General features: G+C 41.3%; 1 protein-coding gene across 2 annotated transcripts in view; it reads left to right on the top strand.

Annotated features, from left to right (window-relative positions):
* LMTK2 (lemur tyrosine kinase 2) overlaps window positions 1-24,975 on the top strand; it is a 47,102-nt gene extending 22,127 nt beyond the window's left edge. Inside the window, exons 6-14 of one of the 2 annotated variants that reach the window (XM_081840425.1) lie at window positions 116-203; window positions 8,631-8,764; window positions 9,686-9,770; window positions 11,388-11,509; window positions 12,443-12,592; window positions 12,956-15,842; window positions 18,269-18,404; window positions 19,489-19,741; window positions 20,785-24,975. In XM_081840425.1, coding sequence (XP_081696551.1) covers window positions 116-203; window positions 8,631-8,764; window positions 9,686-9,770; window positions 11,388-11,509; window positions 12,443-12,592; window positions 12,956-15,842; window positions 18,269-18,404; window positions 19,489-19,741; window positions 20,785-20,809 — 3,880 coding nt within the window. In that variant the 3' untranslated portion in view covers window positions 20,810-24,975. Of the gene's footprint in view, window positions 1-115; window positions 204-8,630; window positions 8,765-9,685; window positions 9,771-11,387; window positions 11,510-12,442; window positions 12,593-12,955; window positions 15,843-18,268; window positions 18,405-19,488; window positions 19,742-20,780 lie in introns of both variants that reach the window. The other variant, XM_081840424.1, reaches the window with a different exon arrangement.
* Window positions 24,976-25,807: the final 832 nt, after the last annotated feature.

Raw genomic sequence — 25,807 nt, 5'->3', positions numbered from 1 at the left:
AGATGAAGTGTGCTGCTGGGGTGGGCATTTCCGAGATCCCTTTGACTCATAAACCTGGAAAGAAATGGAGTATGCCTGACCTGAAGAGCCTCTCTTGGTTTCTCTTTCCCTGCAGAATTCTTCAGCATCCAAACGTCCTCCAGTGTACAGGGCAGTGTGTGGAAGCCATTCCCTATCTTTTGGTATTTGAGTTTTGTGACTTGGTGAGTAAATGCCATTTCATTGTAATAGCACAGAGCTTGATGTTTACTTGATTTTTTTATTTAAAGCATTTTATCCCACTTTTCGGAGGGGGCGGGGAGACTTGCAAATGTTAGTCCCTGCGCTCAGGCTAAGAGGTCTAAAAGACACAGCGCACTGGCTTAGCACTGCACTAGGGAAGTCTTCTCTAGAACAGGGAAGGGGTGACCCTCCAGGTGGTGTTGTTGGGGCCCAAACTTCCATCAGCTCCATCCAGCATGATCACATGGATCAGGCATAGGCAAACTTGGCCCTCCAGATGTTTTGGGACTACAGTTCCCATCATCCCTGACCACTGGTCCTGTTAGCTAAGGATCATGGGAGTTGTAGTCCCAAAACATCTGGAGGGCCAAGTTTGCCTATGACTGACATGGATGATAGGAGTTGTAGTTTAGCAACATCTGGAGGGCAAAGGTTACTCATACCTGCTCTAGGGCTTCAGAAAGCTTTTCCTTGTAGCTATATTTTTAAAAGATACTTTACTTTCAACTTTCATACCTTTTCACCTGCATTTATCTAAAGCATTTTTATCCCCCTGTGGGGCCAAAAAAAAAAAAAGGCTCCCAGAATGATTTACAAATCTCAGTAATAAGTTCTTGCCCTCAGGCTTGCAGGCTAAGACTATGCAAAAGGGAAAGGGGTTGGGGAAGAGGAGGGTGGGGGAACCAGGTTGGGGAAGCTTACCTGGAGACTTGTCAGGGGGTTAATTTGAACCAGTGCAGTCTTCTTGGAATTTGTAAAAATAGGCCGTGTAGAAGAAAATTTGATACCTGGCCAACCATCCTAGCTCACACTAAATCAGGCACTGTTCAGGGGGAGGGGGAGGGAAGAAATCGTTCTAACACAGATTTCCTAATTCACTGTGTTGTTTTTACACATTTACACGCAACAGCTTTTACAATCAGCATTTGGCAGCAAACAGCTGTTTGCCATTTCCTGGCATGGCCACTTCTGGTATTCTAGGTTGGTTTTAATTTCATTTAAAATGCAGGCCTCACAGTCAGGTGTGTTGTGTGTTTATTTTACATGAGTTTACTCTAAGTTTAAGTGTCTGTGGTTGTCTAGTGCTCCTGGAACAAGTGTCCTTTCAGAATCTTAACAAATTAGGTGGATCATGGGTCTGGCCTAGTTAATTTTTTTGCAATAAGTTTCTTGTGTCCCTAGAGGTGTTCAGTACTAATTAGTTTTTCATTTCATTTCTTGTTCTTTGGAGGTGGGGTGGGTGTAGGACATGACCTCTTACTGTGAAAATCTTAAATTACTTGGCAGCTATTCAATAACTTACTTGTACCTATATTGTGTCATGCTTCTTCTGATGTATTTAATCGGTCTCCAGGAAGCTCCTGCATATTCAAGTTGTCATAGTTTATAGAATATAACTTGTTAATACTCCAGTTGCTTGAAGGCTTAGCACATCATGTCAGAAATTGTCGTGATTCTGTGGCATGTATAATCCAGGCGAGGATTTCGCTTGCCAGCATAGAATACATTTCTGTTGTAGCTGTGCAGTAAGCTTTTCGGGGAAGGAACTGGCCTTCATAAACTTCACTGCTAAATGATGGGCATACAAATTAAAATCCTGTTGCTACAGCCTGCTTCGATTAAACCAAACCTTGTCTTAGAAGTGGAATAATGTACGGCTTAGCGGCTGCAAAAACACATTGCTACTTACAAGTATGTGAGGTGTGCGTAACTTTTGTAAGTGAGGAGAGTGGGATGTGAAGCTGGTGTTAATTGCATGCTGTGGTACATAGCCCTGTTAACATAGGCAGTTATAGCCGCACTTACTTTGTGCAACTTTAATAAGTATCAGACAGTAAGTGCTTTCTCTGACCAACATAGATGGATGTTTTCCACGCACACACACCTTTTTTTTTGCTGCACAGTTGGCTCTTAACAGGCAGTGGAAATTGTGTCTGGGGGTGGTTATAAACCTCTGCAGCGTGGTGGCGGCTTTTTCCTCGGTGGTAAAAAATAATTTACCTTGACAACCAATGCATATAAGTTCTTCATTGAGACTGATTTTCACTTGCTTTCATCGTAATTCTCTGTAGCTTCACCATTACCTACATACTTGAATCCAAACAAGGACAATTGCATTGGGAAGATGCAGGTCTATACCTAAAAACCTATATGTCTTAGAACCATAGGATTGTAGAGTTGGAAGTGCTCATCTAGTCCAAGCCCTGCAATGCAGGAATCTCAACTAAAGCATATTGCCCACCGTTATTGCCTGAAATATAAAACAAAATAGAATTGATCCACTGTGCCTAAGTAGAACTGTGATGACATCTGACAGAATACTGTGTAAAGTGCTCATGAGCTCTCCTAGCCCTTCATAAAGTCTAGCTGCTGCTGCTTTCTTAAAACAAGCAATAGCTCCTTAGTTTCCTCTTCTCTCAAATGATTGTGTAGGGACTAGATGGCATGTTTGTGGCAGTCCTCTTAATCTATAATTAACTAATGGTGTATCATTTCCGATCGTCCTGAGGTTGTACCAGGTTAAAAATAGGGTAGTAACCATCTTATTAACTGTAATATATTACCCAGCTGTATGTGGCCAATCTTCCGTCAGCGCACAGAATTATTTGTTGATAGCATGACGAATGAGGAGCAAAGAATCGTATTATGAAGTGGATGTAACATTATTATGGCAAGGCCGGCCGGCCTGTTAACTGGGTATGCTTCCATAGAAAGTAGCTCGTCAGGAATTTTTTGCTGCAGAATGAGAAGAAGTTGGCAGTTCCGGGCAGCAAGTGTGCACTCACTCTTCGGAGCATACAGTTTACCTTTAATTCTTCCTAGAACTGTGACTGCTAGATTCTAAATTTCTAGAAAAGAGAAGTACATAGACGGGGAAGCTTGTCTTGTGTTAAAAAAACAAAAGTGATGGGGGGGGGGAGGCTTAAAAACTGACAGTCATACTGGCTTACGTCAATTACTGTTTTTAACCTAGATTATTTTCTCCAGAGCTAAAAGAAAGACCCTAGAGGTCTATTCTAGGGGTAGCTAACATGGTGCTTTCCTGATGTTTTTTGGCTTCAGCCCCAGGAAGCATGACCAATGGTCAGGAATAATGGGAATTGTAGTCCTCCCCCTCCATACAGTGTACTACTCCTAGATTATTTATCTACCCAACTTTCCATATGCAAGTGCCCCTCAGCCACTCCTTCAATCTCTGGTATTTTGCTGATTTCTAGATTCTGTCCCTTACGAGCTCTCCTTCAATCTCTGGTATTTTGCTGATTTCTAGATTCTGTCCCTTTCTGCTCTCCTTTTCTGGATTAGCCCCCATTCATTTGCTCCTTTGCAATATATGCGATATACACAACCTTGATGGCAGAAAGTGAGGAGGAATTAAAGAACCTTTTAATGAGGGTGAAAGAGGAGAGCGCAAAATATAGTATGAAGCTCAACATCAAAAAAACTAAGATCATGGCCAATCGTCCCATCACATCCTGGCAAATAGAAGGGGAAGAAATGGAGGCAGTGAGAGATTTTACTTTCTTGGGTTTCCATGATCACTGCAAATGGTGACAGCAGTCACGAAATTAAAAGACGCCTGCTTTTTGGGAGAAAAGCAATGACAAACCTAGACAGCATATCTGAGGTTGTTGATATTTCTTCCAGCAATCTTAATTCTGGCTTAGGATTCATCCATCCCCAGCCTTTCATATGATGAATTCTGCATATAAGTTGAATAAGCAGGGAGACAATATACAGGCTTGTCGTACTCCATTCCCAATTTTGACAAACCTAGACAGCATCTTAAAAAGCAGAGACATCACCTTACCGACAAATGTCCGTATAGTTAAAGCTATGTTTTTCCCAGTAGTGATGTATGGAAGTGAGAGCTGGACCATAAAGAAGGCTGATTGCCGAAGAATTGATGCTTTTGAATTATGGTGCTGGAGGAGACTCTTGAGAGTCCCATGGACAGTAAGAAGATCAAACCTATCCATTCTGAAGGAAATCAGCCCTGAGTGCTCACTGGAAGGACAGATCCTGAAGCTGAGGCTCCAATACCTTGGCCACCTCATGAGAAGAGAAGACTCCCTGGAAAAGACCCTGATGTTGGGAAAGATGGAGGGCACAAGGAGAAGGGGACGACAGAGGACGAGATAGTTGGACAGTGTTCTCAAAGCTACTAACCTGAGTTTGACCAAGCTGCGGGAGGCATTAGAAGACAGGAGTGCCTGGCGTTCTCTGGTCCATGGGGTCACGAAGAGTCGGACACGACTAAACGACTCAACAACAACAACATTTGCTCCTTTCCTTGAAGTTGCTTGATGTTGGCACTTCCCATGCCATAGTCATACACGTTCTCTACCCCCCCCCCAAAAAAAACACCCTGCTTCCCCTCCTCACACTTTCCAAATGTAGCCTTAGAACAGGGATATACTTCCTGGCTGTTATTCTCTGTTGCTATACATGGGGATTTGGTGTGTTCTCAGGATTTTCCTTACAGCTGTGAAAACTGATGCTTAAAGAAGCTGCTAATCTTGGAACCTTTCATACAGCTTAGTTTTCCAGTTGACTCCCTCTGTCACTAAGTCACTCATATCTCCTTTAAGGACTGCCCAAGGAAGTTTACATATAAACTCTGCAAAGCTTTGAAAGAATAAGACACCTATTCTGCTCCCCACCCTCAAAAAATTTACCCCCAAATAGATCAGTTAGCTGCTGTAAAAATCACTCTCATCATGCACCTCAGTAGTAGCTTAATTCCAGCCAGTAATTCCAAAACCGAAAATGTTCCACTACTTTATTTTTCCATGGATTTTTTTTTCTTTCCTAAGTTCATGAGCAGCGGTGAATAGATACCAGTTCCACATACAATATTAGCACAGCTTGGCTGTTTTAAAGATATGTTTGCTAAATACAAGTAAAATAAGCATACTACATTAGATCACTCTCAAGGCATCAGAACATTTTCTAATGCAAATTAACCCTAATGTGCATAGGAAAATGTTCCAGAAAAACCATCACCAGTGATCCCAGCTACCTTAGAGTTGTGAGAGAAATGGAGAACCATAAGAGGAAATAAAAAAAACCTACTGGAGTTGGAACAAGGAGCATGCTACCTGCAAAAGAAATGATTTAACAAACATTTTAAAACTTTTTAAAAATATAAACAAAACATGTGAAGCAAATTTACAAACAGATAAACAAAGAATGTGTCTGAATAGATCCTCTGAAACAAACATTTTCAGCAGGCATCTAATAGAGTACAGTACAAATGATGATGTACTAAGATTATAGTTATGCTTGCTGCTTAACATCAATAGGCAGGGAGTTCCAAAGTATAGGCATTGCTATAGCTTGAGCAGGTGCTTTAAATATCTCCCTCTAGTGGTTTACTCCTTGTTGCAAGTTACTAGCAGGTAGTGGTCCATATGGGCAGGTAAGCCCTCCCCCTCTCCCCATTTGGGAAGTTTGCAATGATGTGGTGAAGGTTGCTGTGTGGCAAGCCATTACATGCAAACAACTGTGTATGCAGAGAAGGCAGCCACGAAGGAGGATTTAAGTGGCTTCCAGATAGCAGCTCTTTTTTGCTCTGGTTTTCCAATTTGGTTTTAAAATTCAGTTGCTGCTTGATGAAGGGGGGAGGAGTCTCCACTGTTTTCGAATTTCGTCTGTTTGCTCCTGCATAATATTTGCATGTGGAAAAATGGTTCTTAAGAAGCACTGTGTGTTAAGATGAGGCATGTGTTATAGGAAGTATCCTCTTGGAAAAGACCTTTCCTCTTCCCTTGAATTCAGGAAAAATGACTCTTCTGAAATAGCTCTTTCCAACTGCAGTTTGCATAACTTATTAGTATTAAATATATTTTCCAAAGCCTAATCTGCTAACATTTAATTGGGAGCGTCTTGCTTGGCAACGTGTATTTCAGTCAAACAGTTTGATTAAACTATGGATCATTAGAGGGAGTTGGCTTTTAACAGTTCATACAACAGGAACCAACGTAAGAGCAAGTCAGTCGTGCTACACAAGTGCCTTTTTGAGATTCAGTTTCCAAACCAGGTATTGGAGAAACCTAATGTATTAATTCCAGAAAAATTACTGTAGCACATTTGAAAAATGTCATTACTGTGTGGGTAACGAATATGAGCAAGGAATAGTTCTAACTTGGCACCATTCCTGAAGGAAGCCTTAAATTTTCTGGGATGCCAGTGGTAGAAACTGTATATCCTTTCCTTCCTCTGCCTTCCTCTCTCCTCTTCTGCTGAAGAGACACACAGTAGCAATTTGGAATTGTATGCAGAAGCCCATGAATTTCTACAAAACCAGGGGTGTCCAAACTTTTTTCAAAGAGGGCCAGATTTGATGAAGTGAACATGTGTGAGGGACGACCAAAGTTGCTGAGCTTTTTTTAAGATTTCCCCCCAAATCTGTTGGGCTTTTTTTTAGGATTGAAGTTGAAGTTGTTAAGTTTTTTTGCCCAGTATATAAACTGCCACAGGGGCTGGATTAAATCAACCAGAGGGCCGGATTAGACCCCCGGGCCAGACTTTGGACGTGCCTGTACTAAATTATTGCGTAAAGAAGCTTAAAGTACTGTATACTGATTCCTGTTACATCTTTAGCATTTTCTTTCTGAAGTTCAAAAGGGATTAGGACCACTTCACACATAATATAGTCTTAACTGTAAATGTAAAAAATGTGTGTAAAGGTGAATGGAGGGCTGATTGAATGGTTTGGGAGCACTTGAGGTTAACTGGTGGAGGCCTAATGAATCAGCTCGATGAGAGAATGCTGGGAGCCCCAAGTTAAGATCAAGATATAAAGAAGTTAGCTTATATTTTAAAAGTATGAATGCAACATAATTCACATTTGCAACCATATGCTTGTCAGGGAGTTGTGGTTGGCCATAGTTTTTTGTTGAGTGTACCTTCAGAGGCAAGCCTGGGTTTGGGATTTTGCTTTGAACATGACAGCCCATAGATGATTACTAATCTTGTTAGCTGTGAGTCTTCAGAAGCTATAAAAGGAAACTTACACTGTGTTATTCAAGTGCAGGTTCTTAAAACAAAAGAGTTGCAAATGTATGTTGCACACTAAATATGTTGTGCATTGCAAATTAGCAGATGCATCTCCAGACTGCGCTAACCCATAATGCTCAGAACTATTTTGGCCACTTGGCAGCCTGCTGTTGTGCAGAGGAAGTGTTTAAGCAGTTTCCCAGTCAAGCTTTGTTCATGCCCTTCTTCATCTCTGCTTTTTACACTTGCATTCTGGAAGGTGTGGGTTAAAGTACATTTTTTTGTGTGAGCTATTTTAGTGCAAATGAATTTTGAGTAGAAGCCCGTCCAGGAGAAATGGCTTCCTTAAAAAACAAAATCCCCCCTCCCCCCCGCAAAACATAGGGCAGTAGACTCATTTAACAACCTGTAATCATTTTTACTTGCAAATTGTAGGAGGTAATTCAGCAAATGGTGTCTTGCTGTAAAACAAACTTCTCTTATGCTGCTGTGACTTTTGCCTAATAGTTTGCTGCCATCTAGGGTTGGTGAAGCAGTTTTGCCTCTGCTTTGTGCACATGCTTCTGTAATGTGTTCATGGGTCGAGGCATTGCAGGTTAGAAGCCAGATAGAATTTAGATGCTGCCTCCAACAGGCATCCAGCTGCCGGTTAACAAACATATAATAATTGAGTGTGCGGGCATCCATTTATGAATGAGAGATGTACACTTTGAAATTTACCGTGGAACTTTTGTTCCCTTCACCTGTCTGCAGATTTCTTATACAGTCTACTGATAAGTGTCATGCCCTCTTGCTGCAATGAATAAATGTTGAAACTCAAGATTTGTAGTACTGTAGTATCATTCTCTCAGATCAATTCATGTGATCCTAGTATAGTAGATGTGTTTTTCAGAATACTTGAGTGTGGTGTGAATCTGCTTTAAACCAGCCCTTATGTGCAGGGCTGGTGCAGTGTAGTGGCTAATGTATATGAGAGAGACAGGTTCAGAAGCACAGCCACTTTGCACAGAGATCAGTGCTGCTATCCATCCTTCCATGCATTGTCATTCTTGCCTCTTATCCTCTTAGCCCCTTTCTTTTCCTGTCCCAGAGAAGACCTGTGGGTATAGCTTCCATTTTTCATTTCCCCATAACTTTATTCCAGACCAGTTATTATATTAAGTGCATAAATAAGTCCTGAATAGCTTTAAAACAGTCACGGTGTGTACCTTGGCTGCCTTTTTAAAGAAACGTTATAGAGACTTGAAATTTGACGACAGTGCTCTCTGAGTGCAAGCTTATTTATAACTAATATTTATAACCTTGTTGACTGGCAAGACCTAAACTGCGCTTAGCTGCTGCTTCATTAAATAACTGTTAAGTGCAACCAGCTTGAGAAGGCATTGATGACTGTTCTTGTTTTACAGGGTGACCTAAAAACGTACCTTTGCAATGAACAGGAGAACATTAAAGGAGATTCCCAAATAATGTTGCTACAGAGGATGGCGTGTGAGATTGCAGCTGGACTCTGCATAATGCATAAACATAATTTTGTCCATGGGTATGGCTTCCAAATGAATAATGCTTTTGCATGTACATTACATAAAAGACAAAGACAAATCCCTTAGTTCTGAAATACTAGATTTAGTAGGTTCTAAGGCATGCTGAATATAGCAGCAACCTTCTTATTTGCATTTCCCGCTACCCCTTGCCAGAGAATATAAAGACGTTTGCGGATCTGTTTTTTTGTTTTGCTTCCATCCATGAGTTGGAAGATCACAAAGTGGAGGTTGTGGCTGCAGCATAGTCTTATAAATGCACACATTTCTTCAACTGAATCGCAACCCTTTTTTATTTTACAGTTTATGTATGAATAAAATGTTGACATGAATGTGGCCGGTAATTGAACTGCCATTTTTCCACTGAAACTCAACCCTAATGAAATTGCTTGTAGTCTGTCTATGCAGTGGTTGTCTGAGGTTTCCCTGGATGACTTGTACAACAGTATTCGAAAAGCAAAAGTACATACTACATTATTTTTGCTTGTTAAGAAGTGTGTTTAGCTGGCCACTTCAATTTTCTATTTTGAAGAAAAAACAGCTGCAGGACCCCGATCTAGACCCCTTCCCCTGTTTCCTGCCAAATATATCCCTCTTCCCCCCACCCTCCAGCTGCTGTTTGTTCACAAAGATGTCATTTGCAGCAGACTGGCCTAAGATTACCAAGTGAATGTTGCAGCTTCACTCATGCTTTCTAGCCAAAGTCCAATATTTGATCCATTTCACCATTCTTGTTCTTCAGGGCTCAGATAAGCACATGTGTCTGTTCCATGATGATTTTTGAACGGCTGGTGCTATATTTAAAGCTGTAATCTAATATTGTGCTGTGTCAGATGAGCTTGGCCGCATTATTGATTTTTTTTAATCATAGGAGCTATTGTGAACTTTTGTTCTCATTGCAGTATTTTGGAATTTTTTTCCAGTGACCTAGCCTTACGCAACTGCTTCCTTACATCCGATCTAAACGTAAAAGTGGGAGATTATGGAATAGGATTCAGTAGGTATAAGGTAAGTTGACACATTTACAGAATGGCAGTGGCTCAAGTTACAAATTACTGTTTTACGTGGGCTTGCTGAACTGTGAGCAGTTCTGTAGCTCGATAATGGTGCACATTGTAATCTCCCTTTTTATACTGCTCTTTGATGCATCTGTGCATGTTGGACTTGCTGATCTCCATCTACTCTTTGTTCTAGTGCAGTAATTTGCATATGTCAGTGGGATTGTGCCATTTAAGAGGTACTATATACTGCTGATATTAAGGCCTGTGCAATCTTGTGCTGGTAACTGAATCCAGTAGGATTAGGAACACCCTTTAAAAAATTAAAAGCAGCCTCTGGTGTTGATCTGAGGCATAGAGAGGGCATGCTTTATCCTTCCCCTGGATGTTTTTTCTGCATCCTCCCTCCTGTCATTCCTCCAGTAAAAATGGCAAACCACTACTGGCTGCTTCTCATTTAATCAGAAAACTTGTTGGAGCTTCATTTCGCCTTTGCTTGCACCATGTAGTGCATTTAATGACCATCAAATGTACCTGAATTTATATCCATACGATGATAGTCGATACTGGTTATTTAGACTTGTTTGGATGAAATATATGGCATTAGAGTGAATAAATATTATCTTCATGTCACACAGCTAAATTTCTAATTTTTGGTAAACAATTTAAATTTGTTTTTGCATTATAAAACCTGAGTGCCATGGATCAATAAAATAAAATACTAGGTTCCACCTAAATGCTTTAATTTAGTGGTCTAGCTACCAGTCTGTTTCTTGAGCAGTCTTCTTTAATGTGGACCTACATACACTCATAGGAAACACTGCCTGGACATTCTGATTGATTGACCCAATCTTATTCTTCCTGTATCCATGCTACTGATTCTGCTGTCACCAACTTATCTCTCTGGCCGCAAATGGCACTGAACATGGTCCATGCACCCAACCACCATAGCACTGCTCTGTTGCTACAGGATAATGTTGTACATGCTTTCGCTTTCCCCCTTCCACCATATAGCTTCCACAGTGCTTCTCTGCTAAGAGACAGTAGTAGGGAGGTTGTGCAACTAACTCAGTTCCTATGGCAGCAGTGCTGAAGTATAGAGTATAGATGTCTAGGTGAGCACTGAATTGCAGGTTTCCAATGCAGAAAGGCTGGCCAAAAGCTACAGAAGCCAAAAAGAGGAAGCAAAGCCTCAGTTATACAGACTAAGTTAATCATTACTTATTGATTTTTCAGTTGAACTAAATCAATAGGAAATTCAGCCATAGAATTAAATATTGGATTTTGCCCAATACATTTCAGAGTATTTCCACCTTCTGGGGCAAAGAGATTTCTGATCATTTTTGGGTAGTGATTTATTTATGACATTTGCTTCTGAAAGACTCTACTCCAAAACACGTTGGGCACATTGCAATCCCCAATATTCCCTCCAACTTTAGCTTCATTTTGAACCTTCATTGCATTTTTTTGGCTTTGGTTCCCTCGTGCTGACCCTTCTTTTTTGCAAAGGCAATTCAAGGGTTCTCTAATTCCAAGGAATCTGAGGCATGAGAGAACAAACAGCATTTGACAATGTGTGGTTTTTGTTTGCCCTTTGAATTTTTTGTCTCTTTCCTTGATCTAATAGGAAGATTATATTGAAACAGATGAAAAGAAGCTTGTGCCTCTTCGATGGACTGCACCAGAGCTGGTGACTAGCTTTCAGGACAGACTGTTAACAGCTGAGCAAACAAAGTACAGTAACATCTGGTATGAAAACAATAGTCTAAAGCTTTGCTTAATTGAAAGTGTTTGGCCTGGTTTAGAGGGAGATCTTGGGCAGGTTTGGGACATCTGTGGCTCTCTAGATGTTGGACTACAGCTCCTGTCATTCTTTGGCTGTGCTGGTTGGGGCTGATAGGAGCTGGAGTCCAGCAATATCTGAAGGGACCACCATCACCCATCTTTGGTCAAAATCATTGATAAGTGATTGTAGACTTGGGCTTTGGCACTACCTTTCCTCTGTGTGAGAGGGGAAAGGGAAGAGAGCTTCTGCTTTCACTTAAAGCAAATTGCAGTTTGCTGCTTTATACAAACTCAAAGAACTCTGGTTTGTTTAAAATACCATACGTTAAAAATAAACCAGAGTTTCAAACCATGGTTTGAAACTCTGGTTTCTTGTAGCTGATTGTATCCAGAACAAACCACAATCCTATGAATTCATACGTAATGGCAAACTGCTGCCTCTTTCTAAAGGGAAAATGGAAGTTTTCTGTCCTTGCACACAGAGGAGGTAGAGAGAAAGTTGGCAAGGCAGAGATTGTTGAGATTGTTTCAGCCATTCCTCTGACTCACACGAGTGTGTTAGAACTGTTCAGCAGTTCCTTTGAAACAACTCTGCAGAGTGGATTGCTAGCATGCATATATAATATATATCTCCAAAGGCCCCATTTTAATTCTACTGAAAATGTAACAGGGTTGGGATTTACTAATGAGTAGTAGAACTGAAATAGGTTTTTGCACATCATTCCACAGCTGGGTGATTTGAGCTTTTGGAGTTAGGGATCTAGACCTTGCTAGTGAATGAGTTTCGCACCTAGAGTGTTTGGTATCCCTTTCGACATAGCTTATGGACTGAGTACCATGATGGGATAATTGTGTTGTGTTCTGACATCTTGTTATTGAAGACTTTTATTTTTGCAGGTCACTAGGTGTAACGCTATGGGAGCTTTTCAGCGGTGCTGTGAAGCCTTACTCACATTTATCTGATGATGAAGTCCTGGTGCAGGTCATAAAAGAGAAGCAGACGAAGCTTTCAGAACCTCGTCTTGAGCAGCCATATTCTGATAGATGGTAAAACTTGAGTATCTGAAGTCTATATCCAGTTATATTCCATTAATTTTATTGGTCTTTAAAATAGCTATTTAAGACTAATAGGAAAGGGCAGGTTGTGGCTCCCTGTGACCATCTAGTGATATTGTGACTGAGCAGATATTGAATATTGGGAGGTCTGTTTTGTAATGCCAAAAATAATTCACAGTAGTAAAAAGTTTGCAAGCACTTAATAAGTAGAAGTAAAACAATTGGCACATTTCTCAAACTTAAGAAGACTTATTGCCTATTGAAAGGAATTGTTGTCCTGATACAGCATTGACTTTTCTTAATGGCCATTATTACCTACATTATTGAAAATGGAATATGTTGTCCTTTTCATAGGTATGAAGTTTTACAGTTCTGTTGGCTGTCTCCAGACAAGAGAGCAACAGCAGACGAAGTGCATAAGCTTCTAACTTACCTCCGTATGCAAAGTCAAAGGGACTCAGTGATTGATCCTGAACAGTGGAATGATCTCAAGCCTGATACTTCAAACAGAGAGTCCTCTGGTAACTCTGCCTTTCCAATCCTGGATCATTTCACAGGCAACAGGTTTGGCCGTGAGATGGAAGAAGTTCTCACGGTAACTGAAACAAGTCGAGGGCTCAACTTTGAATGCATCTGGGAAGCAGCCAAACAAGACCACTTTGAATGCAGCCAGGCAAATCCTGATGAGGGAATGACTTACACCAATATCTTCTTCCCGGTGGAGGTTTTTGAGAACACACTTACGGAGCAAGGACCTGGGAATCAAGTTGAAAGTGGGCAGGATGTGCTTCGTGTCCCTGGGGAACTTCCCGTGTTTAATGCCCAAAACCCTTCTGTTGGAAATGATTATTACATCCAGTTAGAAGAGAAGAGCAGAGACAATAGTGTAAACTTTGATAACCAGGATTCTATATTGATGACTGACATGGACAGTCATGCAGTTGTAAAGGACCAAAACTCTCACTTCATAGTTCTTGGGGACTTTGCTGCTGAATCCACTACAGATAGGGACTCCCTCCATTACAATACATATCCCAAGGAACAGGATTTCCATGTTCATTGTCCTGAAAGTCATTTCCAAGATATATTTAGTGATATCGACAGAATGGAACAATTTACAGATATGAGAAATAGGTTTGAGTTGGCTGATCTAAATGATATTCATGTCGAGCTTGAAGCAGTTTCATATTCAGGTCTTGAGGAGTCTGTAGTTGATCAGCTCCAGAAGAGAAGTCCCAGACATGCTTCTGAAAGTGAAGCTGTTTGCTTGCAGGAGGATATCATAATGCAGTCCGATCCTAGCTTACTGACTTCAGAAGAGCTGTCGGATAACTTCCTTTTCCTTCAAGAGAATAATTTACTAAAGGGGGCACTGAGTAACAGAACTGGTGGTGGTGACTTAAAAAGAGCATCTGACAACACAAAAGTGCTAGATCCACCAAATACAAACTCTCTGGGGATTGAACTTAAAATGGATGGGAATTCTCCAGTCCATGAAGACGAACATGTTGTGCAAATGAGCACAAATAAAAACAAAAGTATTCCGCCCCAGCCCCTTATGCAAGGTCAAATGTCTCCTAGGTCACCTGCGATGGAGAAGGAGCAGGTATCCCCCTTATCAGGAACTGAAAAACCCTCTCCTAACATAGAAGTTAATGATAACTCTGCCCACAGTATTGATTACTCTTACCTTGACATGGATCAAGTCTCTGAAGCTGGCTTTAATGAAACATTATCCATGAATGCCAAAAACCAAACTAATGGGAGTAGCCCCGGTCATAGCACTGCACTCCATGCTCAAGAGGAAGAAAGACAGCAGAATATGCAGGAACTTAAATGCAATAGTAGTTCTTGGGGGGAGCTGATTGAGGATCTGAAGAATAAGCCATCTGGATTAGAGCAAGGTGATGAGTATATTCTGGAGCCAACTGACGAAGCTTTAACCGAGGTTCAGAAATGTAACAAGGAGACCCCAATCAAAGACATTGCGCTTTCGTCTGTCCTTCCTTCAGACCGTACAAGTCACGACAGTCTACTGGAGGACAGTTTATCAGCTCCCACACAGAGTATGGGGCAGTCTATTGATACACCGGACTCATTGGATTCATTAGATGTTATTGAGGTCTTAGAGTCTTTAGTGGGTCAGAGCCCACAGAAACCTTTGCCACCTGATAAACCTGCTGACAGTGGCTATGAAACTGAAAACCTGGAGTCTCCTGAATGGACTTCACACCTTGTTGGCAGCAACTCCAATGAAGACATGGCTTTGTCCAGTGCTGCTGGTGATGGTCTTTTGCGTGATAAGCCTATGATCATTCTGTCGCCAGATGTCAATACAGACTTAGACACAGCAAATACCATGGACACATTTGAAGGCATCTCTAAGACTTCTTTTGGTGGCATCCAGAATTCGTACAGAGATTCCGCCTATTTTTCTGATAACGATTCTGAATTAGATAAGAAATCTGAGGTTACAAATACATTGGCAGATGCTCAAGTACGAACAGAGGGTGGTATGTGCAGTGACTACTTTGAAATAGAAGAGCATAAAAATGCAGAAAATCGGTCAAGTGATGATCAAGTAGCCAGTCACCAGTTCACAAAGAACTCACGCTTGCGGCTAGAGTTGGAGGAGAAGCTGGAGACCACTGAAACAAAGCATCTTCATAAAGGTGACAATACAGCTTCATTGCTACCTGTGGTAGAACTAGAGCCTACTGATGAAGATGACATTGAGATCATATATGAGGATTCCCCCAGAAGTGTCTCTTGCACAGGCACTAACACAGCAGACTTCCTTCCTGAGAGAGATCTAAAGCTCACCCCTAACCTGTATGGCCCTGCTGAAGTGTTGGAAAAATCCTTAGTGTGCCACTTTGAAGGTCATAATAAGTTGAAAGAGCCAGACATCGAAGGAAAATACCTTGGTAAACTTGATGTTTCTGGGATGCTTGATCTGTCAGTGGATGGAGATGATGCTGATGAAGAAGATGAGAACAGTGACGATTCTGAGGATGACATGAGAACTTTCCACTTGCATGGACTGAGCTCTGACAGCGATGAGGAAATTGTCCATCGAGTACCGGTGATCCTTACGGATAGGGATGATGGCAAACATCTAAGGAGTTTGTTAAAACATCCGAAGTCACCAGGGCAGAACAACCCTTCTGAAAACTTTATGAAGAATGAGAGGAAAGCCGTAACGTTCTTTGATGATGTCACAGTCTATCTTTTCGATCAGGTATCTGATGCTTTTCTCGTTATTTGTTCTCTAAAATGTAAATGCCTGCTGGTGGTGGAAAGGTCACGATCAGTTTGGAAACCTTGGGCTCCCTGTGGCAAATGGAAGTTTGTGCAAGGATGTAGGGGAGGAGAAGACAGAATAGCCACATAATCTCAGAGGTCAGAGTTTTCATAATCTTATGCAAATATTTTGTTGCAGAAAAAAAACATAGAATCTAAATATTGTGTGTTTGCGGGAGTTCATGATAGAGATTACGAGAATCTCAGGTGGGGAAGAGTGCTGTTAAGCTCAGTTTCCCATGGATTTTTGGTTGGCCACTGTGAGAACAGGATGCAGGGCTAGATGGGCCACTGGCCTGATCCTGCAGACTCTTCTTGTGTTTTCAAAAGCTGTGCAACTGATGGATATGCACACTGATCACAGTAAGCCATAAAAAGATGTGCTCAATTTGATTGTGCCCACTCTGCTGTCTCTGGCTTAGCACGATGTCCAAACTACAGATTGTGGTTCTGCTCTGATGAACCACGGTTCCTTTTGGAGTGAAACAAACCTTAGTTTGGGTGTAATGCTAAGGCCAGAGATCGTGATTTGTTTCCTCTTCATACAGTTTGGTGCTTTCACAATAAATCATTGCCACAACACATAAGCTGTGTTAAATCATAAAGGAAAGTGAAAAGCCTGAATTCCTGTTGTCCCACATGATTTTTAAGGGTTTGAACTAAGATGGATGAGTGGAGTTGATCGTTCATTCTAAAATAAGAGCATCATAGAACAAGTTTATCAGCTCCTCAATCTATCCTGTTTAGTCCATACCACGTTTGTGACAGAGGTAGGTAAATACAATTAAATATAACTAAAATATTCAGATTACCTGTAATTTTCCTAGTCAGTGTCCCACTAAGAAGAAGTGACCATGCTGCATTAACTGTATGAAACTCTCCTCCTAATTGCACTAAATGGCAGTGAATTAAGCAAAGAAGCACATGGGGTTTGAAACAATTGGTGGTCACTGTAACCTACAGTTGTGATTGTGAAGAACACTGGGGTTGCCTGTAGTTCTTTGAGTTAGAACAGTTGTGTGTGTACACTCCCTCTCCCTCTCCCTGAAAATAGTTGACCTACTTTACAGAAGTCCAAGGTTGTGTATCTAGTTCCTACTTCTGTAATAAGATAGGCCACAAGGTGCCTTTTATACCTTGTGGGAAAGCAAACTAGCACAGCAAATTGAGGCCTTTAATTATATAAAAAAGCAACAAAAAAACAACAACCCCAAACCTCTAGAAATGAACGATGATTAGGTTTGCGGAATAGTGCAGAGTTTCTTAACTTTTGAGTGCTGTCCAAAATAATTGAGTTATGTTTTACCAAGATCTTTTGGTCTGTTGATCCACACAAAAGGTTTTATACGATAGGAATGTTTTTGGTACTTGGGGGTGCCGTACAGTGGTGCCTCTCAAGACGAAATTAATCCGTTCCGCGAGTCTCTTCGTCTAGCGGTTTTTTCGTCTTGCGAAGCAAGCCCATTGACGGATTAGCGGATTAGCGCTATTAGCGCTATTAGCGGCTTTTAGTGGCTCTTATCGGCTTAGCGGATAAGCAGATAAGTGGCTTAGCGGCTTAGGAAGGGGGGGGGGAGGAGGAAAAAAACCCCGCAGGAACTCGCAAGACATTTTCGTCTTGCGAAGCAAGCCCATAGGAAATTCGTTTTGCGAAGCACCTCCAAAACGGAAAACCCTTTCGTCTAGCGGGTTTTCCGTCTTGCGAGGCGTTCGTCTTGCGGGGCACCACTATATTGTGGGAGCTGTGGTTCTTTCTGGAAGTCAGGTCACAGAAGATGTTACTGGCTGTTGGTAACCCTCCCTGTGTTGTATGGTGCCTCCCCATAACAAAAGTTTCCCCATCAGGCAATTAGGTTTGAAGATGCCTTTATTTTGAGCTGAAGGTGAGTGTATGAGATCCCCCTGCTGACTTTTAGCCCTGGCTGCACCTATTTTTGCGTTAGCCCTGCCCACTTCAGGCTTGCAGCCCCTGGAAATAAGAGTACGGTAAATGCCATGCAGTAACAACGGTAAACAGTTGTAAAATGAAATGCATAATGATGCAGTTGCTAGCTAGATAGCTCAGTTGGTTAGAGCGTGGTGCTGATAATGCCAAGGTTGCAGGTTCGATCCTCATATGGGACAGCTGCATATTCCTGCATTGCAGGGGGTTGGACTAGATGATCCTTAGGGTCCCTTACAATTCTATGATTTTGTGAAATTGGTGGGTAGTACATCGACATCCCCACCCCTATCCCCCAAAACCAAGAAAATCTGGGCTGCTTTGAAATACCACACTGTAGATCTTCAATATGGTTTCAACTGGTGAAGCATCACATACATACGATAATGGAAGTAATAGTATTTCTTTGGATTATTTTTTAGGAAACACCAACCAAAGAGCTCGGAAATCATGCTACAGAATCAAACCACTCGGATTCTGATAACACTCCTGTTCCTGCTTCAGGCCCTGGTTACTTGAATAAATTTACAAATTCAGAAAGTTCTACAGATGAAGAAGGTACTTAATATTTGGCTTGCAAGTTTAAGTGTATTCCTTTATAAAATTAAGATGCAGAGTTCCCAAGCGAAACAAGTACATTTTCTTCCACTCGTTTCTTTGCTTGAATGCTTGTTCTAACTGACCATGTTCATCGGTGATGTACATAACTTGAATTTTGTATTACGACCAATGATTAATCAAAAACCAAGCTTGCTTCAGTTTAATCCAATTTCAGTTTCCCCATAAAGATGTTGGTGTTACAGTGATCTTAAAAGGAGGACCATGGCTTAGTAGCAGAGCTTTGCATGCAAAAGGTTTCTGGTTCAACTAACGACATCTCTAGATTGGATAGGGATAGTAATCTTGTCTGGAAGCCTAGAGAGTTGATGCCAGACAGTTCTGTGCCAGATATGCCAATGGGGTGTCTCCTTATGAGGTAGCTTCCTCTGTATAGATAGGATAACCGCCCTTACTTTGTTTTAACTGTGCTTTCCTTTCACTTGTGAAGCTTCTGTTGATGCCTTTAGAATTTGCTTGGTCACCCACTCTATTGACTATCTGAAAATAAAGCACAAAGCTCTGAAAAAGCTTTCAAATGTTGATCACATGCTGAAGAGAAATTCTACTTTTCAGTGTAAATATTCAGATTTAAGTTAAAATTTAAGGAATTGTGGTGGTCTGCAAGGAGAAAACTAATCAGAAGAGTTTGTTCCTTGTATACCATCCATCCCTAACAAAGAGAATATATAAGGGAATCTGGTGACATACTCTGTGCTTCACTTTGCAAAAATCAGTGTAATGCATCACCTTATTTTTTTTTATAGGCCCCTATTTTGCCCATGTGTCTACCTAAGGATTCAAAAATCTGGTTTTGTGCTCTTAGAAGTAGGAAAATATAGCATGTGTGTGCTTCATTATCATATGTCCAATTTTGCATACAGTTCATCTGCTTTAGTTGATGCATTTAGAGATTTCTGATACTGGCTATAAGCCTAATCCACAGAGAATGTTCTCTGAACTAATTGCAAGTTCCATTCCCTGGAGATTTCAGCATTTTCTCCAGATTTTTATTTTATTTTAATGTGTGTGTGATTTGTTCCAGGTGGAGGTTTTGAATGGGACGACGACTTCTCTTCTCCAGAGCCCTCTTTCATAGCAAAGGCAGCAAACAGCCTCATTAGTTCCAAGCCTTCTCTTCAGACCTCAAAGTACTTCTCCCCACCACCACTGCCTCGAAGCTCTGAACAAAACTGGTCGAATCCTTTACCTTACTCCAGGTTCTCTATCTCTCCAGCAAACATTGCAAGCTTCTCGCTCACTCACCTTACGGATTCTGATATTGAACAGGGAGGCAAGTATTTTCCTTCAAGCACTCGTTTGTTACATCAGTATGGTTTTCAAGCAATGCTTGCTCAAGCGATTATTAAAAGATGATAAAATCTTGAGTAAGGAAAGTAGATCTACCTTCTGCCCATCCTTTTCCTAAATAGCTGCTGCCTGTTGTTGTTGTTCTTGTTGTTCATGGCTCTCCTTTGTAATCCCTGTGTATTTGCCTTTCCTGATTTATACCTACTACTTCCTTTTCTTTGGCGTCCTATGTAGCTTGCCTGTAGAAGTGGCTTCACTGTGTGGCAAGATGGGTGGATTTTAGGTGGCAGAACAGAGAGTAAAATCTCAGGTAGATATGTCTGGCCTATGCAGCCCAGCCAGGTGGTTCTTTTGCCCAGTCTTCACTGGAAACGAATAGGAGTGGTGCAAGCCCTGAACTGACTCTGTTTTGCCCAAAAGAATTCCCAAGTCCTTTGGAATTTAAAGCACACCAAATAAGCAAGTTCACGACTGGCTAGATTATTATTATTTTTAATCATAAAACTAGGATATTTTTGAGCACCTAAATGCCCCTGGTGCTTGTGGGTCCTTGGTGTTTGGTATACGAGCTTATATTAGGTTCAGCAGAGTGCTGATTAGATAGGAGTATTTGCTTGTTTATCATTAAGGCCAGTGTTTAAATAGTGCAGTTAGCTCTATTATGTCCTGACATTGAACTGTGCGATTTAGACAGTTGTGCCTGACAGACTTCCAGCTGTGTCCCTGGGGTTGATTTCATAACAGGAGATGGATAATTCAGGTGCTTTTTAAACATCAGAATCTCACTTTTGGAGGAGGGGGAAACGGCCCAAACTGCTGGGGCACTATTATGGTACAATCTGTATTTGATTTGCACAAAAATGCACCCGTGTTCTTTTCAATGCTTTCACACCCGCCTGCTGCAATTTCAGCAGAGCTTGTCCAGGAAAAGATCCCTGAGAGGATTCCACAGTCTGAAGGAACTCATTCTGGAGGCAGAATATCCAAAGCCTCACCCTATAATAATAGCCTTGTGTCTCTTAACAGGGAGCAGTGAAGATGGAGAAAAAGACTGAAGCTTCTTCCCTCGGTGAATGGTCATCGTTTTGTGGGGAGTCACTTCTGCTTTTTGCCTAACAGCCAATATTTTCATTTTCAAAAACAACGACTGCCCTCTTGCATCTGAAAACAAAGCAGACCTGCTGAAATCCAATAATCAAGATGTTTGCACACCCTGAAGGCAATGTTAGATCGAGACCTGAACTTGAAGGTGGATGTTACTTTTTGTAGTGTACTTTTTTTTTTTTTTTTTTGAAAACTGGTGCATTTTGCATTTCCTTTAAAAATATATATCATGTGCTAGCTTTCCCCTTCTCCCCCCTCTCCTACCCCCCAAAGTACTTGAAGTATCCTGCAGACAATTTGTAACAAATATGTACAAGTTATGCTCTGGTTTATATATAGGATTGTACCATACCCTTTTGTAGTCTCAATGTATTATCTCTATGAACATGTAAAATTGTACATAGCTGAGCAGAAGGTGGCTATGTCACTTGAAGCTGCCTGACTTGAGAGCTGTTGTGTAGAAAGCCATATTTCAAAGACTTCACACCTTGCTTAGCTGCAGATGCACTAGTAACTGCCCTTCCCAGGTCCCTTTGCATTGTACAAAGCCATTCTTCTTTGCTTCTTGATTGATGGAAGTTGTTGGGGTCCTTTACCTGCCTAACTGGTTTGCTTTGTGCTCCTGTGCCCCTTTTTTGCACAGCGTACTTGTTGGGGTGTACAGAGCTTGAGTCTTCCTGTTTATATAATTTCTGGAGCTTTGTATGCTATCCACTTTTCTAAAGGGGCAATTCACTTTCTTATATTCCCATCTGCAGTACAGTGGTCGACGAATTGACTTTTTAGTTATAGTTGGCTAAAAAAAAAAATTGTGGTGTTGTAACATTCTTCTGTTTGCTTCCCTCTGCACCCAAGACGTCTGGAAGGTTCAATGTCCGTGTGTGTGTGTGTGTGTGTGTGTGTGTGTGTGTGTGTCCTTAAATGATGGTCTTGGTTACTGGGTAACTTCTTGAATCGCTCATCTCATCTTCAGGGAAGTGTTAACATTTCTGCAGATGCAATGTAAAAGGGGATGTGTTGACTCATGCAGTTGCTCTTTCTCTTTGTGTTTGAAGTTGAGATTCTCTAAAGAAGCAGCTTTAGCAGAGCAGGCGTCACCTGTCGATATTTGAGAACCAATCTTCAATAGGGATTTGGGCCTTCTGTGCCAGCTGTAGTTGCAACTGCAGGTTTCCATGCAAAACTGGTAGTTCTAATACCTTAAGGATGGCTAATAGAAACTTAAGGGCTAATTGGCAGTGTGTTGTTAGACCCAGATCTTCCAGAGCTTTTAAATCCCTTGCCGGAGCCCTGTTCTGCTGATGGAAAGCTACTCTGGCATTCATAAAATAGGAAGGGGTTTAGTGTATAGCTCTCCTAAGTGTGGTGAACTCAGAATATAAGCTGCAGGGTCGTCGTCCCCCGTCCCCCCCGTCTCACTCTTAAAATGAGCACTTGGGCTGTAAAATGTGTTTTGCAGCCTCAGCTTTGGCAGTGGAAGACATGTGTAAAAAAAGTTTTCTTTTCTTTGGTTTTTTAAAAAATTAAGCTATCCAGCTGACCTGCACAGGTTTCTTTCTGCTTCAGGTCTGAGGACATCTGTAAATGGCATGAAAATTGGTAGCTTTTAAACCTTCTCATCAAAGAATGTATGAAAGTATTGAGGGTTTTCCTTTGCCGTTCTCCTTCAGCCAGGCTGGTTCTCATGAGCCCTGTGGAGGGCAGAAATTGAAGTGCATTAAAATTGTGAGTTATGGACCCCCCCCCCATTACACAAGGAACTCATTTGTGTAAAGAAAAATTAATAGAACAGCTTGAGACATGTATTGCTTCAAGCATTTGCCCACAACATGATCTCATGTGCCAACTTTTCTCTAAAGCTTGGAGAAATGTCTGCTTGGAGTATCCCGCAATGTTTGTTCTTGGAAGAGCAAATTTTAGTGTGCACTGAATTAATTTTCAAAATACACATTACAACCTTGGGTCTACTTGGAATGGTTGTTCCTCTCTTGGACAGGCCTGAGTCAAGTAGGGAGATTTTTAAAGTCGGATTAGGTTGTTCCCCCCCCCCCCCCCGCTTTTTCTTAATGTAATAAAATTAAAAGCAAGGAAACACAAAAGTGAACCTGCCCTACTGAGTTTTCAACAATATATGGAATTGTGCAGCAGAAAGTATAGGCCCCCTAACTTTGTAGTTTATGACTTAGTTTATGGCAATGAGATAAGCTGTGGCTCTCTAGATGCTGTTTGACTCCAACTCCCATCAGCCCCAGCCAGCATAGCCAATGGTTAGGGATGATGGGAGTTGTAAGCCTACAGCCTCAGGAGAGGAACAGCTTAGCCACCCCTGGTTATGGAATAAAGAGGTGCATTGGTAATATTCTTTGCTTTTATCCAATTTTTTTTTTTAAGTGTGAAAATTATGAATAGCCTAATCTCACTTGTGTGCATTCCTCATGACTGCATTTTCTCTGGGTGCCTGAGGCATCTTCCTGCCCCCTTTTGCCAAAGAATCGGCACTCCAGAGTCTCATGCTGCAGATAGAAGTTGGCTTGCTTAGTCCCGGATTGGAATTCACACTGGGAATTCACACAGTTTGGAGATGCAGCCAACCACAAGCCCTAACATCTGGTGCATTGAGTGGCTTCAGGGCTGTCGGGGGGAGCATTAGAAAACACTTCCTGGAATGGATTCATACGGCTGGCACTAAACATGAGGGAGGCTTTAAAAAATAATAATCTCCACAGACCGTGATGGAACCTAACACACACTTGTTGCTTTGGCCATATGAAATGCAAACTCGCTATCTCTGACGCTTGTTCTTCCACTCTGTGGTGAGAACCCAGAGTGCATTTGTGTCATTAGCAAGACAGAATTTCAGAGTACATCCCATGAACACAAAACTCTCTCATAGTGGGCAAAACGATATTGTGAGGCACCTGTAACTAACCAAAAGCTCTTAAAACGAGTGCATTTTAAAGCTCACACACACACACATGCACACAAATCCAGGCTAGTAGCCCTAACACGTCACTTGAAGACCAAATTTATACCTTTTCAACCACCTTTTCTTTACTGCATGGTTCACAAGCTGACTTCTGTGTCCTTTTTTGCACCTTAGTTACCCAGAAGACAGTTGTGTGTCTTGCAAGATTTGAGCAGGTTAGCATTCGTTGTGATGGTTGCGAGTAACAGTTCTCTTCAAGGGGGCGGCGGGGTGGGGTGGGGGAGTTGTAGGTTTCCTTCAGACTTAAAAGCCTGTGTTTTTAAAGGAGGATAGTGACTTTAGGACCAGACGTGCAAATCCAAGAATTAACATGAGGGAATCATATCCCAACTTTTGCTGCTGCTGCTGCTGCATGTGTTTAGGGTTCCTGCTTCTCTCCCCTTCCCCACTGCGCCCCCCCCCAGTAGATCACCTGTACATTTTAAACAGCTGCATGTTACAGCTTTTAGCAAGCAATTCCACCCTGACCCACACCCCAGTTTTAAGGATGAATTGCTAGGAAGAAGTTTTATGTTGTAAAGTTCTCCTCCTGTGTTTCTTCTGAAGGCACCAGAGCCCAGCCAGAAAGTTTTGGCTGCTGAAGGGGTCTCTCGTCTTTGCTGCTCCAAGGTGAGGAGGAAGAGTCACTTAGGGAACAGAGCAAGGCGTTAGCAATAGCTTATTTAACACTAAATTTTGTGGGGTTGTTAAGAAGCCCTGGAACCAGGAGCAGCCGTGCCACAATTGCACCAGTGCAGCTGTGCTCTTGCTGTTTCCCTGCAGGGGCCGAGGGGCGTGCATGTGTTTTGTAAATGGGAGCTGGACTTCTCATAATGGCCAGGGTAGTGTAGTAGTTCAAAGAGGCTCAGGCTGAAAGATGGAGGGTGGTATCCAATGCCACTTGTACTCAGAGTAGACCCACTGAAAGTCAAGTTCATTCATTTATACTATTGAGTTGGGTTAGCTTTGGATACAACTCAGTAGGTCATACGTTCCTTCACCTAGATCCCACCCCTGTAAAGTAACATTTGCAATGCAGCAATTCAAAATGAAGTGAGTTTTAATTGATAAATAATTTTCCAAGTTCTGTGCACAAGTGAGAAGGGGAAAGCCACCACTTTTATTGGAAATGAATGGATTCTTTTTTAAAAACACTTAATGAAGCACTAACGAGAGCCATTCATGCCTACTTTTTAAAAATCAGTATTTTAGATTGATTTATATGCAGTTCTGATTCTTTTGTCTTTTTTTTGAGAGGGAGACAGCTTAGTTAGGAAGGTTTTTTTGGGAGGGGGTAGACACAATTATGCACTCAGTTTAAAATTGCATTGCGGGTAAAACGGCTATTTAGATTGGAAGGTGGAATTGGAAACTAATTAGCCTTATAAGAAATAGCCTTAAAAATAAGAATGGAGTGTAAAAAAATAAAAATAAATAAATTCAGCTTTAAGTTGTATAAAATAACCTTTCTTTAAAAATAGTAATCAAGTCTTTAAGGGCAAATTGTTGAGATGAGAGTACAGAAGAGAGGAGAAAGTGTTCAGTACCACCAGCCCGGTTTTTGTTTTTATTTTCAAATGAAACTTGAATGAGTTTAAGATGTTTGGTTCCATTTAATAAATCGTTTGATCTTGCACAGTGGTAGCTGTCACCTAATGGTAAATGGTATCTGTGTGTATATACGATGTTTTACTCTATTTGTAAATGAGGAAATTTATGTTACAAAATCATAGGGGAGAGGTTTTCCTATTGGAAATTTAATACAGGTATGAGGTTTATGGCAATATTCTAGTCAATGAAATTTCAGGTCGAATTTGTCTTTAAATTGTGTAAATTTTAAAACTGTAATATTTCTACTGTACATTGATCATGCATAGTGTGATTCAAGACTGCTTGTAATTTAAAGAACCTTATTTAATATGCAAAATAAAAATAAAGGTATATATTTATAAATCCTGGTGTCCCATCTGCATTTCGTACTGTG

The sequence above is a fragment of the Podarcis erhardii genome (genome assembly GCF_964252035.2).
Source record: "Podarcis erhardii genome assembly, chromosome: 14".
NCBI lineage: Eukaryota > Metazoa > Chordata > Lepidosauria > Squamata > Lacertidae > Podarcis > Podarcis erhardii.
Note: the sequence above shows the minus strand (reverse complement) of the source record. Positions and strands in the feature narration are given on the sequence as shown.